General features: G+C 40.3%; 1 protein-coding gene across 1 annotated transcript; it reads right to left on the bottom strand.

Moving 5' to 3' along the window:
* Positions 1–162: 162 nt before the first annotated feature.
* Positions 163–17,284, bottom strand: LOC124950343 (serine-rich adhesin for platelets-like). The gene is made up of 5 exons (XM_047496928.1): positions 17,185–17,284; positions 16,860–16,946; positions 16,403–16,717; positions 868–15,215; positions 163–797 (listed from the first exon to the last, which is right to left on the bottom strand). The coding sequence occupies exons 1-5, from the start codon at positions 17,282–17,284 to the stop codon at positions 522–524; spliced, it is 15,126 nt and encodes a 5,041-aa protein (XP_047352884.1). The 3' UTR covers positions 163–521.
* Between the last annotated feature and the right edge of the window lie 273 nt (positions 17,285–17,557).

A 17,557-nucleotide genomic window follows, 5' to 3' on the forward strand; every position in this document is an offset into this window, starting at 1 on the left:
GTTCTTGATGATGAAACCATCATTTTTGATGATTTTTATTGATTCAATAATTAAATGTAATTAAATTTGTATGATATTCAAATAATATAAGATTACGAGTATAATATTATTGTAAAATAATCATAGAAAATAAATAGATGACTATTTATTTATCACATTTTTATTAAGTTTCACAACAGTGATGATGTTAATGCGATAAAATCTCAAGGCGGATTCAAAGCTTGTTGACTTTTGTTGTTCTTCATATAAACAGCCGTTTTACTAATTGAAACGTTGACGTTGAAAAGAGAACGATGTCCCTTTGATTTAGCAGTTGGAAGTAGATTTACATAAGATTATTATATTTATTATGTCTATAATTTCAATTTTATTATATCACTGGATATCCACTCATTTTCAATCATTTTTAACAATATTTCTTGAATTTTATAAAAATTATTGCTTTATGTCAATCAATAAACATAAATTATTGTCAATGATGATAGTAAGTATAAAACTGTTCTAAGTTTATAAATATCAAGTTAATTATAAAAGATGTTATGATGGGTCAAATGTAAACCATTAGAGGATGCATTCATTTGCATATTCGGATAAGGATTTAAACAAAGTGGAAAAAGTTCTGCTGGTTCACATTTTTTTGAAAAAGGAGAGAACACGTATTCAAGAGGGCATTTATAGAGATAGCCTAATAGTGAGCCCTTTCGATTGCGTTTACATTTGAAGTACGCATTTGAGCAACCTGGATGATACGGGAACGAGCCTTCGGATGGACACAGTTGTGTAGACGGAACGGTCAACTGAAAATGAAAAATATGCATTTGTAAAACTAATAACATTATAATAAAATAAAAGAAATTAAATACTCACGATAGGAACTAGGTTATCCATTGGATTTATAAGAACATTTTTACATCCTAATATACGGTAATTAAGCACATCTGCGAAAACACATTGCATTTTACCTTGATCGTAAATCATACCATCAGGGCATGCGAACATGGCAATATTCACGTCCAAATTACTTTTAGATGTGCATTGATAGAAAATATTACAATACTTAGGATGTCTTCGAAAACCGGTAGGACAAACAAGAGCGATTTGATCACCAGACAATTTTCCAATAGGACACATGTTATTGCCTTCTGCCATATCAGGCTCATCATCAATATCTGATGGATGTAGTACACTATTTTTACAATTGGAATATAATACAGCTGAAGGATAATTGCAAGTTAACAATGCTTGATCCCAAACAGTTCCATCAGGACAAACGAAATCGAATCTAGTAAACATATTGAAAAGGTTAACTTGAACACATCTGAAGAACTTAGAGCAATCATTCGGATTAGGGAAAAAGCCAGAAGTTTTGCATTCTGTCTTATCCATAGGAGATTCTGAAGTAGATGGAAGTTTCACAGAGTTAGTAGAAGATACTATAGAAGAAGATACAATTTCAATAGATGTATCAGTAATAAAATCGGTCGAAGATTCAGCAGATGTGGGCGTGACAAATTCAGTTGAAGGAATACGTGTAGAAAGAACTGTTCTTCCGGTAACAGCCTCAGAACTCGTACCTATAGAAGGATCCGACCATGAACGAATGGAGGAAGAAGACCAAGGTACAGATATTGCAGAAATTGTTGACGGCTTCGTAGGATATGTAACAAGGCTGGTATTAGATACTGTTGGAAAATATGTTGCTTGTTCAACCGATGAAGGACCAACCGATCCATTGTGCTGGGTACTTGAAGAGAGCACAGGATTTTCAGTGACAGTATTATTAAGTGTAACAACTAGTAAGTCTGTAGATGGAGGAATAAATGACGACTTTCCAATTTCTGTCACTAGTGTAGTTGAAGGAGCTTCGGGACTTTCAGAAACACCATGAGTACTCGATCTTGTCAATAAATCTGTGGATGCTTCAACCGACGAAGGAGCAACTGTTTCTTTGCTAGTTATAGTCGTCGATGACTGTTGAGTATCCGTGATAATTTCAGAGTTTGTTACATCTCCTAATTTTGTAGACGCCTCAACGGATGACGATGTGCCTGTTTCTGTTTCTGATATAAGTGTAGAAACCTTATCTGTGACAGTGCCAGGTAATGTAGTTGTACTTAAAAATAGATCGTTATTTGTTAGAATTGACGGAGGTGCAAATGTCTCTTTGTCAGTTGCGATCGTTGAAGACTGTTGAGAATCTGTGACAGTTCTAGAGCTTGTATCATCTGTTATTTCTGTTGACACCTCAACGGATGACGATGCTCCTGTTTCTGTTTCTGATGTAAGTGTAGAAGCCTCATCTGTAATAGTGGTAGGTGATGTAATTGTACTTAACAGCAGATCAGTGTTAGGTTTAACCGACGAAGGAGTAACTGCCTCTTGGTCAGTGGTAGTCGTCGAGGATTGTTGGGTTTCAGTACCAGTTCCAGAGCTAGTTTCATCTGTTATTTCTGTTGACACCTCAACGGTTGACGACGTTCCTGTTTCTGTTTCTGATGTTAACGTGGAAACCTCATCTGTAACAGTGCTAGGTGATGTAGTTGTACTTATCAATAGGTCAGTGGTTGGTTCAACGGACGAAGGAGTAACTATCTCTTGGTCAGTGGTAGTCGTCGAGGACTGGTTAGTTTCAGTGACAGTTCCAGAGCTTGTTTCATCTGTTATTTCTGTTGACACCTCAACGGTTGACGACGTTCCTGTTTCTGTTTCTGATGTTAACGTAGAAACCTCATCTGTAGCAGTGCTAGATGATGTAGTTGTACTTATCAATAGGTCAGTGGTTGGTTCAACGGACGAAGTAGTAACCGTTTCTTGGTCAGTGGTAGTCGTTGAGGATTGTTGAGGTTCAGTGACAGTTCCAGAGCTTGTTTCATCTGTTTTTTCTGTTGACACCTCAACGGTTGACGACGTTCCTGTTTCTGTTTCTGATGTTAACGTAGAAACCTCATCTGTAATCGTGCTAGGTGATGTAGTTGTACTTATCAGTAGGTCAGCGGTTGGTTCAACGGACGAAGGAGTAACTGTTTCTTGGTCAGTTGCGGTCGTCGAGGACTGTTGAGTATCTGTGACAATTCCTGAGCTTGTTTCATCTGTTAATTCTGTTGACACCTCCACGGTTGACGACGTTCCTGTTTCTCTTTCTGATGTTAACGTAGAAGTCTCATCTGTTACCGTGCTAGGTGATGTAGTTGTACTTATCAATAGGTCTGTGGTTGATTCAACTGACGAAGTAGCAACTGTCTCTTTGTCAGTCGCGGTCGTCGAGGACTGTTGAGTATCTGTGACAGTTCCAGAGATTGTTTCATCTGTTATTTCTGTTGAAACCTCAACGGTTGACGACGTTCCTGTTTCTGTTTCTGATGTTAACGTAGAAACCTCATCTGTAGCAGTGCTAGGTAATGTAGTTGTACTTATCAATAGGTCAGTGGTTGGTTCAACGGACGAAGTAGTAACCGTTTCTTGGTCAGTGGTAGTCGTCGAGGATTGTTGAGTTTCAGTGACAGTTCCAGAGCTTGTTTCATCTGTTATTTCTGTTGACACCTCAACGGTTGACGACGTTCCTGTTTTTGTTTCTGATGTTAACGTAGAAACCTCATCTGTAATCGTGCTAGTTGATGTAGTTGTACTTTTCAATATGTCGTTGGTTGGTTCAACGAACGAAGGAGTAACTGTTTCTTGGTCAGTGGTAGTCGTAGAGGATTGTTGGGTTTCAGTGACAGTTCCAGAGCTTGTTTCATCTGTTAATTCTGTAGATGCCTCAACGGATGACGATGCTCCTGTTTCTGTTTCTGATGTAAGTGTAGAATCTTCATCTGTAACAGTGCTAGGTGATGTAGTTGTACTTATCAATAGGTCGGTGGTTGGTTCAACGGACGAAGGAGTAACCGTTTCTTGGTCAGTGGTAGTCGTAGAGGATTGTTGGGTTTCAGTGACAGTTCCAGAGCTTGTTTCATCTGTTAATTCTGTAGATTCCTCAACGGATGACGATGCTCCTGTTTCTGTTTCTGATGTAAGTGTAGAAGCCTCATCTGTAATAGTGGTAGGAGATGTAATTGTACTTAACAGCAGATCAGTGTTAGGTTTAACCGAGGAAGAAGTAATTGTCTCTTGGTCAGTGGTAGTCGTCGAGGACTGGTTAGTTTCAGTGACAGTTCCAGAGCTTGTTTCAACTGTTATTTCTGTTGACACCTCAACGGTTGACGACGTTCCTGTTTCTGTTTCTGATGTTAACGTAGAAGCCTCATCTGTAATCGTGCTAGGTGATGTAGTTGTACTTATCAATAGGTCGTTGGTTGGTTCAACGGACGAAGGAGTAACCGTTTCTTGGTCAGTGGTAGTCGTCGAGGATTGTTGGGTTTCAGTGGCAGTTCCAGAGCTTGTTTCATTTCTTATTTCTGTTGACACCACAACGTTTGACGACGTTCCTGTTTCTGTTTCTGATGTTAACGTAGAAACCTCATCTGTAGCAGTGCTAGGTGATGTAATTGTACTTGTCAATAGGTCGGTGGTAGGTTCATCCGACGAAGTAGCAACTGTCTCTTTCTCAGTTGCGGTCGTCGAGGATTGTTGAGTATCTGTGGCAGTACCAGAGCTTGTTTCATCTGTTATTTCTGTTGACACCTCTACGGTTGACGACGTTCCTGTTTCTGTTTCTGATGTTAACGTAGAAACCTCATCTGTAACAGTGCTATGTGATGTTGTTGTACTTATCAATAGGTCGGTGGTTGGTTCATCCGACGAAGTAACAACTGTCTCTTTCTCAGTTGCGGTCGTCGAGGATTGTTGAGTATCTGTGGCAGTTCCAGAACTTGTTTCATCTGTTAATTCTGTCGACGCCTCAACGGATGACGACGCTCCTGTTTCTGTTTCTGATGTAAGTGTAGAATCTTCATCTGTAACAGTGCTAGGTGATGTAGTTGTACTTATCAATAGGTCGGTGGTTGGTTCATCCGACGAAGTAGTGACTGTCTCTTTCTCAGTTGCGGTCGTCGAGGACTGTTGAGTATCTGTGACAGTTCTAGAGCTTGTTTCCTCTGTTAATTCTGTAGATGCCTCAACGGATGACGATGCTCCTGTTTCTGTTTCTGATGTAAGTGTAGAATCTTCATCTGTAACAGTGCTAGGTGATGTAGTTGTACTTATCAATAGGTCAGTGGTTGGTTCAACGGACGAAGGAGTAACTATCTCTTGGTCAGTGGTAGTCGTCGAGGACTGGTTAGTTTCAGTGACAGTTCCAGAGCTTGTTTCATCTGTTATTTCTGTTGACACCTCAACGGTTGACGACGTTCCTGTTTCTGTTTCTGATGTTAACGTAGAAACCTCATCTGTAGCAGTGCTAGATGATGTAGTTGTACTTATCAATAGGTCAGTGGTTGGTTCAACGGACGAAGTAGTAACCGTTTCTTGGTCAGTGGTAGTCGTCGAGGATTGTTGAGGTTCAGTGACAGTTCCAGAGCTTGTTTCATCTGTTTTTTCTGTTGACACCTCAACGGTTGACGAAGTTCCTGTTTCTGTTTCTGATGTTAACGTAGAAACCTCATCTGTAACAGTGCTAGGTGATGTAGTTGTACTTATCAATAGGTCAGTGGTTGGTTCAACGGACGAAGTAGTAACCGTTTCTTGGTCAGTGGTAGTCGTCGAGGATTGTTGAGGTTCAGTGACAGTTCCAGAGCTTGTTTCATCTGTTTTTTCTGTTGACACCTCAACGGTTGACGAAGTTCCTGTTTCTGTTTCTGATGTTAACGTAGAAACCTCATCTGTAACAGTGCTAGGTGATGTAGTTGTACTTATCAATAGGTCGGTGGTTGGTTCAACGGACGAAGGAGTAACCGTTTCTTGGTCAGTGGTAGTCGTAGAGGATTGTTGGGTTTCAGTGACAGTTCCAGAGCTTGTTTCATCTGTTAATTCTGTAGATGTCTCAACGGATGACGATGCTCCTGTTTCTGTTTCTGATGTAAGTGTAGAAGCCTCATCTGTAATAGTGGTAGGAGATGTAATTGTACTTAAAAGCAGATCAGTGTTAGGTTTAACCGAGGTAGAAGTAACTGTCTCTTGGTCAGTGGTAGCCGTCGAGGACTGGTTAGTTGCAGTGACAGTTCCAGAGTTTGTTTCATCTGTTATTTCTGTTGACACCTCAACGGTTGACGACGTTCCTGTTTCTGTTTCTGATGTTAACGTAGAAGCCTCATCTGTAGCAGTGCTAGGTGATGTAGTTGTACTTATCAATAGGTCGTTGGTTGGTTCAACGGACGAAGTAGCAACTGTCTCTTTCTCAGTTGCGATCGTCGAGGATTGTTGAGTATCTGTGGCAGTACCAGAGCTTGTATAATCTGTTATTTCTGTTGACACCTCAACCGTTGACGACGTTCCTGTTTCTGTTTCTGATGTTAACGTAGAATCTTCATCTGTAACAGTGCTAGGTGATGTAGTTGTACTTATCAATAGGTCGGTGGTTGGTTCAACGGACGAAGGAGTAACCGTTTCTTGGTCAGTGGTAGTCGTAGAGGATTGTTGGGTTTCAGTGACAGTTCCAGAGCTTGTTTCATCTGTTAATTCTGTAGATGCCTCAACGGATGACGATGCTCCTGTTTCTGTTTCTGATGTAAGTGTAGAAGTCTCATCTGTAATCGTGCTAGGTGATGTAGTTGTACTTATCAATAAGTCGTTGGTTGGTTCAACGGACGAAGCAGTAACCGTTTCTTGGTCAGTGGTAGTGGTCGAGGATTGTTGGGTTTCAGTGGCAGTTCCAGAGCTTGTTTCATCTCTTATTTCTGTTGACACCTCAACGTTTGACGACGTTCCTGTTTCTGTTTCTGATGTTAACGTAGAAACCTCATCTGTAGCAGTGCTAGGTGATGTAGTTGTACTTATCAATAGGTCGTTGGTTGGTTCATCGGACGAAGTAGCAACTGTCTCTTTCTCAGTTGCGATCGTCGAGGATTGTTGAGTATCTGTGGCAGTACCAGAGCTTGTATAATCTGTTATTTCTGTTGACACCTCAACGGTTGACGACGTTCCTGTTTCTGTTTCTGATGTTAACGTAGAATCTTCATCTGTAACAGTGCTAGGTGATGTAGTTGTACTTATCAATAGGTCGGTGGTTGGTTCAACGGACGAAGGAGTAACCGTTTCTTGCTCAGTGGTAGTCGTAGAGGATTGTTGGGTTTCAGTGACAGTTCCAGAGCTTGTTTCATCTGTTAATTCTGTAGATGCCTCAACGGATGACGATGCTCCTGTTTCTGTTTCTGATGTAAGTGTAGAAGCCTCATCTGTAATAGTGGTAGGAGATGTAATTGTACTTAACAGCAGATCAGTGTTAGGTTTAACCGAGGAAGAAGTAACTGTCTCTTGGTCAGGGGTAGTCGTCGAGGACTGGTTAGTTTCAGTGACAGTTCCAGAGCTTGTTTCATCTGTTATTTCTGTTGACACCTCAACGGTTGACGACGTTCCTGTTTCTGTTTCTGATGTAAGTGTAGAAGCCTCATCTGTAATAGTGGTAGGAGATGTAATTGTACTTAACTGCAGATCAGTGTTAGGTTTAACCGAGGAAGAAGTAACTGTCTCTTGGTCAGTGGTAGTCGTCGAGGACTGATTAGTTTCAGTGACAGTTCCAGAGCTTGTTTCATCTGTTATTTCTGTTGACACCTCAACGGTTGACGACGTTCCTGTTTCTCTTTCTGATGTAAGTGTAGAAGCCTCATCTGTAATAGTGGTAGGAGATGTAATTGTACTTAACTGCAGATCAGTGTTAGGTTTAACCGAGGAAGAAGTAACTGTCTCTTGGTCAGTGGTAGTCGTCGAGGACTGGTTAGTTTCAGTAACAGTTCCAGAGCTTGTTTCATCTGTTATTTCTGTTGACACCTCAACGGTTGACGACGTTCCTGTTTCTGTTTCTGATGTTAACGTAGAAGCCTCATCTGTAGCAGTGCTAGGTGATGTAGTTGTACTTATCAATAGGTCGTTGGTTGGTTCAACGGACGAAGTAGCAACTGTCTCTTTCTCAGTTGCGATCGTCGAGGATTGTTGAGTATCTGTGGCAGTACCAGAGCTTGTATAATTTGTTATTTCTGTTGACACCTCAACGGTTGACGACGTTCCTGTTTCTGTTTCTGATGTTAACGTAGAATCTTCATCTGTAACAGTGCTAGGTGATGTAGTTGTACTTATCAATAGGTCGGTGGTTGGTTCAACGGACGAAGGAGTAACCGTTTCTTGCTCAGTGGTAGTCGTAGAGGATTGTTGGGTTTCAGTGACAGTTCCAGAGCTTGTTTCATCTTTTAATTCTGTAGATGCCTCAACGGATGAGGATGCTCCTGTTTCTGTTTCTGATGTAAGTGTAGAAGCCTCATCTGTAATAGTGGTAGGAGATGTAATTGTACTTAACTGCAGATCAGTGTTAGGTTTAACCGAGGAAGAAGTAACTGTCTCTTGGTCAGTGGTAGTCGTCGAGGACTGATTAGTTTCAGTGACAGTTCCAGAGCTTGTTTCATCTGTTATTTCTGTTGACACCTCAACGGTTGACGACGTTCCTGTTTCTGTTTCTGATGTAAGTGTAGAAGCCTCATCTGTAATAGTGGTAGGAGATGTAATTGTACTTAACTGCAGATCAGTGTTAGGTTTAACCGAGGAAGAAGTAACTGTCTCTTGGTCAGTGGTAGTCGTCGAGGACTGATTAGTTTCAGTGACAGTTCCAGAGCTTGTTTCATCTGTCATTTCTGTTGACACCTCAACGGTTGACGACGTTCCTGTTTCTGTTTCTGATGTAAGTGTAGAAGCCTCATCTGTAATAGTGGTAGGAGATGTAATTGTACTTAACTGCAGATCAGTGTTAGGTTTAACCGAGGAAGAAGTAACTGTCTCTTGGTCAGTGGTAGTCGTCGAGGACTGGTTAGTTTCAGTAACAGTTCCAGAGCTTGTTTCATCTGTTATTTCTGTTGACACCTCAACGGTTGACGACGTTCCTGTTTCTGTTTCTGATGTAAGTGTAGAATCCTCATCTGTAATAGTGCTAGGAGATGTAATTGTACTTAACTGCAGATCAGTGTTAGGTTTAACCGAGGAAGAAGTAACTGTCTCTTGGTCAGTGGTAGTCGTCGAGGACTGGTTAGTTTCAGTGACAGTTCCAGAGCTTGTTTCATCTGTTATTTCTGTTGACACCTCAACGGTTGACGACGTTCCTGTTTCTGTTTCTGATGTTAACGTAGAAGCCTCATCTGTAATCGTGCTAGGTGATGTAGTTGTACTTATCAATAGGTCGTTGGTTGGTTCAACGGACGAAGGAGTAACCGTTTCTTGGTCAGTGGTAGTCGTCGAGGATTGTTGGGTTTCAGTGGCAGTTCCAGAGCTTGTTTCATCTCTTATTTCTGTTGACACCTCAACGTTTGACGACGTTCCTGTTTCTGTTTCTGATGTTAACGTAGAAACCTCATCTGTAGCAGTGCTAGGTGATGTAGTTGTACTTATCAATAGGTCGGTGGATGGTTCATCCGACGAAGTAGCAACTGTCTCTTTCTCAGTTACGGTCGTCGAGGATTGTTGAGTATCTGTGGCAGTACCAGAGCTTGTTTCATCTGTTAATTCTGTAGACGCCTCAACGGATGACGACGCTCTTGTTTCTGTTTTTGATGTAAGTGTAGAATCTTCATCTGTAACAGTGCTAGGTGATGTAGTTGTACTTATCAATAGGTCGGTGGTAGGTTCATCCGACGAAGTAGCAACTGTCTCTTTCTCAGTTGCGGTCGTCGAGGATTGTTGAGTATCTGTGGCAGTACCAGAGCTTGTTTCATCTGTTATTTCTGTTGACACCTCTACGGTTGACGACGTTCCTGTTTCTGTTTCTGATGTTAACGTTGAAACCTCATCTGTAACAGTGCTATGTGATGTTGTTGTACTTATCAATAGGTCGGTGGTTGGTTCATCCGACGAAGTAGCAACTGTCTCTTTCTCAGTTGCGGTCGTCGAGGATTGTTGAGTATCTGTGGCAGTTCCAGAGCTTGTTTCATCTGTTAATTCTGTCGACGCCTCAACGGATGACAACGCTCCTGTTTCTGTTTCTGATGTAAGTGTAGAATCTTCATCTGTAACAGTGCTAGGTGATGTAGTTGTACTTATCAATAGGTCGGTGGTTGGTTCATCCGACGAAGTAGTGACTGTCTCTTTCTCAGTTGCGGTCGTCGAGGACTGTTGAGTATCTGTGACAGTTCTAGAGCTTGTTTCCTCTGTTAATTCTGTAGATGACTCAACGGATGACGATGCTCCTGTTTCTGTTTCTGATGTAAGTGTAGAAGCCTCATCTGTAATAGTGGTAGGAGATGTAATTGTACTTAACAGCAGATCAGTGTTAGGTTTAACCGAGGAAGAAGTAACTGTCTCTTGGTCAGTGGTAGTCGTCGAGGACTGGTTAGTTTCAGTGACAGTTCCAGAGCTTGTTTCATCTGTTATTTCTGTTGACACCTCAACGGTTGACGACGTTCCTGTTTCTGTTTCTGATGTTAACGTAGAAGCCTCATCTGTAGCAGTGCTAGGTGATGCAGTTGTACTTATCAATAGGTCGTTGGTTGGTTCAACGGACGAAGTAGCAACTGTCTCTTTCTCAGTTGCGGTCGTCGAGGATTGTTGAGTATCTGTGGCAGTACCAGAGCTTGTATCATCTGTTATTTCTGTTGACACCTCAACGGATGACGATGCTCCTGTTTCTGTTTCTGATGTAAGTGTAGAAGCCTCATCTGTAGCAGTGCTAGGTGATGTAGTTGTACTTATCAATAGGTCGTTGGTTGGTTCAACGGACGAAGTAGCAACTGTCTCTTTCTCAGTTGCGATCGTCGAGGATTGTTGAGTATCTGTGGCAGTACCAGAGCTTGTATAATCTGTTATTTCTGTTGACACCTCAACGGTTGACGACGTTCCTGTTTCTGTTTCTGATGTTAACGTAGAATCTTCATCTGTAACAGTGCTAGGTGATGTAGTTGTACTTATCAATAAGTCGGTGGTTGGTTCAACGGACGAAGGAGTAACCGTTTCTTGGTCAGTGGTAGTCGTAGAGGATTGTTGGGTTTCTGTGACAGTTCCAGAGCTTGTTTCATCTGTTAATTCTGTAGATGCCTCAACGGATGACGATGCTCCTGTTTCTGTTTCTGATGTAAGTGTAGAAGCCTCATCTGTAATAGTGGTAGGAGATGTAATTGTACTTAACAGCAGATCAGTGTTAGGTTTAACCGAGGAAGAAGTAACTGTCTCTTGGTCAGTGGTAGTCGTCGAGGACTGGTTAGTTTCAGTGACAGTTCCAGAGCTTGTTTCATCTGTTATTTCTGTTGACACCTCAACGGTTGACGACGTTTCTGTTTCTGTTTCTGATGTTAACGTAGAAGCCTCATCTGTAATCGTGCTAGGTGATGTAGTTGTACTTATCAATAGGTCGTTGGTTGGTTCAACGGACGAAGGAGTAACCGTTTCTTGGTCAGTGGAAGTCGTCGAGGATTGTTGGGTTTCAGTGGCAGTTCCAGAGCTTGTTTCATCTCTTATTTCTGTTGACACCTCAACGTTTGACGACGTTCCTGTTTCTGTTTCTGATGTTAACGTAGAAACCTCATCTGTAGCAGTGCTAGGTGATGTAGTTGTACTTATCAATAGGTCGTTGGTTGGTTCAACGGACGAAGGAGTAACCGTTTTTTGGTCAGTGGTAGTCGTCGAGGACTGGTTAGTTTCAGTGACAGTTCCAGAGCTTGTTTCATCTGTTATTTCTGTTGACACCTCAACGGTTGACGACGTTCCTGTTTCTGTTTCTGATGTTAACGTAGAAGCCTCATCTGTAGCAGTGCTAGGTGATGCAGTTGTACTTATCAATAGGTCGTTGGTTGGTTCAACGGACGAAGTAGCAACTGTCTCTTTCTCAGTTGCGGTCGTCGAGGATTGTTGAGTATCTGTGGCAGTACCAGAGCTTGTATCATCTGTTATTTCTGTTGACACCTCAACGGATGACGATGCTCCTGTTTCTGTTTCTGATGTAAGTGTAGAAGCCTCATCTGTAGCAGTGCTAGGTGATGTAGTTGTACTTATCAATAGGTCGTTGGTTGGTTCAACGGACGAAGTAGCAACTGTCTCTTTCTCAGTTGCGATCGTCGAGGATTGTTGAGTATCTGTGGCAGTACCAGAGCTTGTATAATCTGTTATTTCTGTTGACACCTCAACGGTTGACGACGTTCCTGTTTCTGTTTCTGATGTTAACGTAGAATCTTCATCTGTAACAGTGCTAGGTGATGTAGTTGTACTTATCAATAAGTCGGTGGTTGGTTCAACGGACGAAGGAGTAACCGTTTCTTGGTCAGTGGTAGTCGTAGAGGATTGTTGGGTTTCTGTGACAGTTCCAGAGCTTGTTTCATCTGTTAATTCTGTAGATGCCTCAACGGATGACGATGCTCCTGTTTCTGTTTCTGATGTAAGTGTAGAAGCCTCATCTGTAATAGTGGTAGGAGATGTAATTGTACTTAACAGCAGATCAGTGTTAGGTTTAACCGAGGAAGAAGTAACTGTCTCTTGGTCAGTGGTAGTCGTCGAGGACTGGTTAGTTTCAGTGACAGTTCCAGAGCTTGTTTCATCTGTTATTTCTGTTGACACCTCAACGGTTGACGACGTTTCTGTTTCTGTTTCTGATGTTAACGTAGAAGCCTCATCTGTAATCGTGCTAGGTGATGTAGTTGTACTTATCAATAGGTCGTTGGTTGGTTCAACGGACGAAGGAGTAACCGTTTCTTGGTCAGTGGAAGTCGTCGAGGATTGTTGGGTTTCAGTGGCAGTTCCAGAGCTTGTTTCATCTCTTATTTCTGTTGACACCTCAACGTTTGACGACGTTCCTGTTTCTGTTTCTGATGTTAACGTAGAAACCTCATCTGTAGCAGTGCTAGGTGATGTAGTTGTACTTATCAATAGGTCGTTGGTTGGTTCAACGGACGAAGGAGTAACCGTTTTTTGGTCAGTGGTAGTCGTAGAGGATTGTTGGGTTTCAGTGACAGTTCCAGAGCTTGTTTCATCTGTTAATTCTGTAGATGCCTCAACGGATGACGATGCTCCTGTTTCTGTTTCTGATGTAAGTGTAGAAGCCTCATCTGTAATAGTGGTAGGAGATGTAATTGTACTTAACAGCAGATCAGTGTTAGGTTTAACCGAGGAAGAAGTAACTGTCTCTTGGTCAGTGGTAGTCGTCGAGGACTGGTTAGTTTCAGTGACAGTTCCAGAGCTTGTTTCATCTGTTATTTCTGTTGACACCTCAACGGTTGACGACGTTCCTGTTTCTGTTTCTGATGTTAACGTAGAAGCCTCATCTGTAATCGTGCTAGGTGATGTAGTTGTACTTATCAATAGGTCGTTGGTTGGTTCAACGGACGAAGGAGTAACCGTTTCTTGGTCAGTGGTAGTCGTCGAGGATTGTTGGGTTTCAGTGGCAGTTCCAGAGCTTGTTTCATCTCTTATTTCTGTTGACACCTCAACGTTTGACGACGTTCCTGTTTCTGTTTCTGATGTTAACGTAGAAACCTCATCTGTAGCAGTGCTAGGTGATGTAGTTGTACTTATCAATAGGTCGGTGGATGGTTCATCCGACGAAGTAGCAACTGTCTCTTTCTCAGTTACGGTCGTCGAGGATTGTTGAGTATCTGTGGCAGTACCAGAGCTTGTTTCATCTGTTAATTCTGTAGACGCCTCAACGGATGACGACGCTCTTGTTTCTGTTTTTGATGTAAGTGTAGAATCTTCATCTGTAACAGTGCTAGGTGATGTAGTTGTACTTATCAATAGGTCGGTGGATGGTTCATCCGACGAAGTAGCAACTGTCTCTTTCTCAGTTACGGTCGTCGAGGATTGTTGAGTATCTGTGGCAGTACCAGAGCTTGTTTCATCTGTTAATTCTGTAGACGCCTCAACGGATGACGACGCTCTTGTTTCTGTTTTTGATGTAAGTGTAGAATCTTCATCTGTAACAGTGCTAGGTGATGTAGTTGTACTTATCAATAGGTCGGTGGTAGGTTCATCCGACGAAGTAGCAACTGTCTCTTTCTCAGTTGCGGTCGTCGAGGATTGTTGAGTATCTGTGGCAGTACCAGAGCTTGTTTCATCTGTTATTTCTGTTGACACCTCTACGGTTGACGACGTTCCTGTTTCTGTTTCTGATGTTAACGTTGAAACATCATCTGTAACAGTGCTATGTGATGTTGTTGTACTTATCAATAGGTCGGTGGTTGGTTCATCCGACGAAGTAGCAACTGTCTCTTTCTCAGTTGCGGTCGTCGAGGATTGTTGAGTATCTGTGGCAGTTCCAGAGCTTGTTTCATCTGTTAATTCTGTCGACGCCTCAACGGATGACAACGCTCCTGTTTCTGTTTCTGATGTAAGTGTAGAATCTTCATCTGTAACAGTGCTAGGTGATGTAGTTGTACTTATCAATAGGTTGGTGGTTGGTTCATCCGACGAAGTAGTGACTGTCTCTTTCTCAGTTGCGGTCGTCGAGGACTGTTGAGTATCTGTGACAGTTCTAGAGCTTGTTTCCTCTGTTAATTTTGTAGATGACTCAACGGATGACGATGCTCCTGTTTCTGTTTCTGATGTAAGTGTAGAATCTTCATCTGTAATAGTGGTAGGAGATGTAATTGTACTTAACAGCAGATCAGTGTTAGGTTTAACCGAGGAAGAAGTAACTGTCTCTTGGTCAGTGGTGGTCGTCGAGGACTGGTTAGTTTCAGTGACAGTTCTAGAGCTTGTTTCATCTGTTAATTCTGTTGATGCCTCAACGGATGACGATGCTCCTGTTTCTGTTTCTGATGTAAGTGTAGAAGCCTCATCTGTAATAGTGGTAGGTGATGGAATTGTACTTATCAGGAGATCAGTGTTAGGTTTAACCGACGATGGAGTAATTGTCTCTTTGTCACTGGTAGTCGTTGGGGAATGTTGGGTTTCAGCGACAGTTCCAGAGCTTGTTGTATCTGTTAATCTTGCAGACGCCTCTACATTCGTTCCTGTATTTGTTTCTGATGTAAATGTAGAGACCTCATCTGTGATCGTGGCAGGTTGAGTATTCGTACTTGTTAATAAATCTGTGGATTTTATCGTTGAAGTTCCCAAGGTCGATAGTTCAGCCGACGAAGTGGTAAGAATTTCAGTTATTAGATTTCGTGTAGAATGCTCTGCTGTCTCGTTAATATTTTCAGTACTTGTAGTTATTGGTTTACCTGGTGGGAAGGAATAGTACGGGTTTTAACCGTTTTAATGAATCTCTCGAATTATTTTAATAAACATTTAAGTTTAGGCTATTCTTCTTTTCGTTTGTAGTAGAAGTGAAATAATATATTTTTGCTGTCTATTCGTTTGCCGATCTTATCTTAGAATTTTTGGTTGTCTTTGGAATTTTATCTTGAGTATATGTTTTGCAAACAATTATCTGATGTTTTATATTTATAATTGCTTTAAATTTGTGTTTATAATGACTGATGTGCGTACTTCGTACGTAATTCAAAGTTTAACATTGTTCATGTGTGTTTGAAGTCTTGGTGTGTCTAAAATTTTCCGTTAGTTTTATTGTATGGGCAGCAATATGCTCGTGTAATGTTATCTGAAATGCTTCGAATTTTTTCGAATCTGTATCATTATTTCAAAATGATTCCTATTTTAAAGTTCTTAAATTTTTGGATAATTTTCGAGGCTTTTATCACTTTCATTGTGTTAGCGACAATAGATTATTTCTGTATATGATATATCGAATCTTATTTCTACATCTTTACTTCTTGTAAGTAACAAAAATTTTATTAAAAATAATCTTGCTATGCATTAATCTACTTTTTTGATACTTACTCTAAATGATTTAAATATTCGTCTACTCATTATAACTATAAGTATTAAATCTTGATGTCGAATCTTTTATCATGATGACTCAAGTATAAAGCTTTTCTAGTTCGAATTCTAATTAATTCGTAGATATACGGAAACGCTTGAGATATGTAATTTATTGTATTATTACTAATGACATTTGACACATATTTTAAAAATGGAAGAGTCAACTTTAATGATTGTTTCTTGAAATTATCGTAACCAAAACAAATTTATTTTTTTTATTTTATAAAAAATTCCTAAATCTATCAAAATTCTTTAAATTTAAAGTTTATGGTAATCAAGACTTTCAAAAATTTTAAGTTACGATACAGATTCGCAGAAATACGAAGTGACAAAAAACTGAAGGCTTTTCAAGACTTCTAAAATTTTTAAGCTTTAAATCAGATTCGAAATGATTCGAAATTGTTATCACATATACGATACAGATACAAGACGATTTGAAATGTTTCAGATCCTGTCACTAATCGCAAGTATAAGCAATTTAGGTATCATTGTTTCACGTTATGATAGGAAATTTTCTTTACTTTACCTGTAGTATATGGACTACAACGGGGGTTCCGTATTTCCTCAGGATAATTACAGATTTGCTTTTCTCGATCCCATATTGTCCCGTCTTTGCATGTCATTGCAAAGACTTCAAATGTATTATTGATTCGCGCAAGACACATGTAATATTTTGTACAGTCTGTAGGATGTTCTATGAAACCTTCTTTAATACACTCTATTTTCGTTGGCATGATCAGTCCACTTGAGGTAGTAGTTTTTACATCTATTTCAGTTTTGTGTGCACTCGTTGTACTAGTTTGGTAGGAGGATACTTTAGTTATTTTAGATGGAACATTATCTAAAAAATATCACGGATGTTATAAGCAAGATGGACTTTTATTATTGACACCGATACTCATTTTATCGATATTCGTTTTATTCATTGCTTTTATCCAGAAAAGTAATCAGTTTTTTTCTATAGCAAAGGAGTATTCTCTTACTTGTAGGCGGCGATGTTGTCGTTACGATTGTCTTACCACCGCATTCTGGTCTACCACTTTCGTTAGGAGAAGTACATTTGCCTAAATCTGTTGAGAAGACAAGTCCTATTTTGCATTTATGAAGGAAACGACGGTAACGCCCATGTTTGTATAAAGCACACTCATAGAACAATTTGCAATTGATAGGATGAGGGAAGTTACCCACTTCCTTGCATGTAAACACGTGGAATAAGAAATTTTGTTCATTTTCAAGTTCTATAAAATATTTCAATAAAATAATTAATTGTATAAAAAATTTTTCATAGTAAAAATTTAACTCCATTACCGTGTTTCAATGGAAAAGCTTTAGACGTATTGTCAGATGAATTAGGAGAACCATAACCGACCGTTAGAAAAGTAATTATAAGGCAGATGATCTTCCACATCGTAATATTTGATTTGATGATACACGAGAACGAAAAGACGAAATGAAAGCATTCACTGAAAGTTCGTATGTTCAACTGTTATTCTTACTTTTCTTCAATGGAATGATACTCTAATTTTACTGTGCGATATAAAAATTAATCAAACAAGTATATATATGTATATATACATATATATATATATGTATATATATATACACACATACTTTTGAGCAGTTAATTTGTCTTGACTGTTCATCATATCAATAAATCAACAGAAATTTCAGGAGGATTTCC

Source organism: Vespa velutina, chromosome 1 (genome assembly GCF_912470025.1).
Source record: "Vespa velutina chromosome 1, iVesVel2.1, whole genome shotgun sequence".
In the NCBI taxonomy this organism is placed as follows: domain Eukaryota; kingdom Metazoa; phylum Arthropoda; class Insecta; order Hymenoptera; family Vespidae; genus Vespa; species Vespa velutina.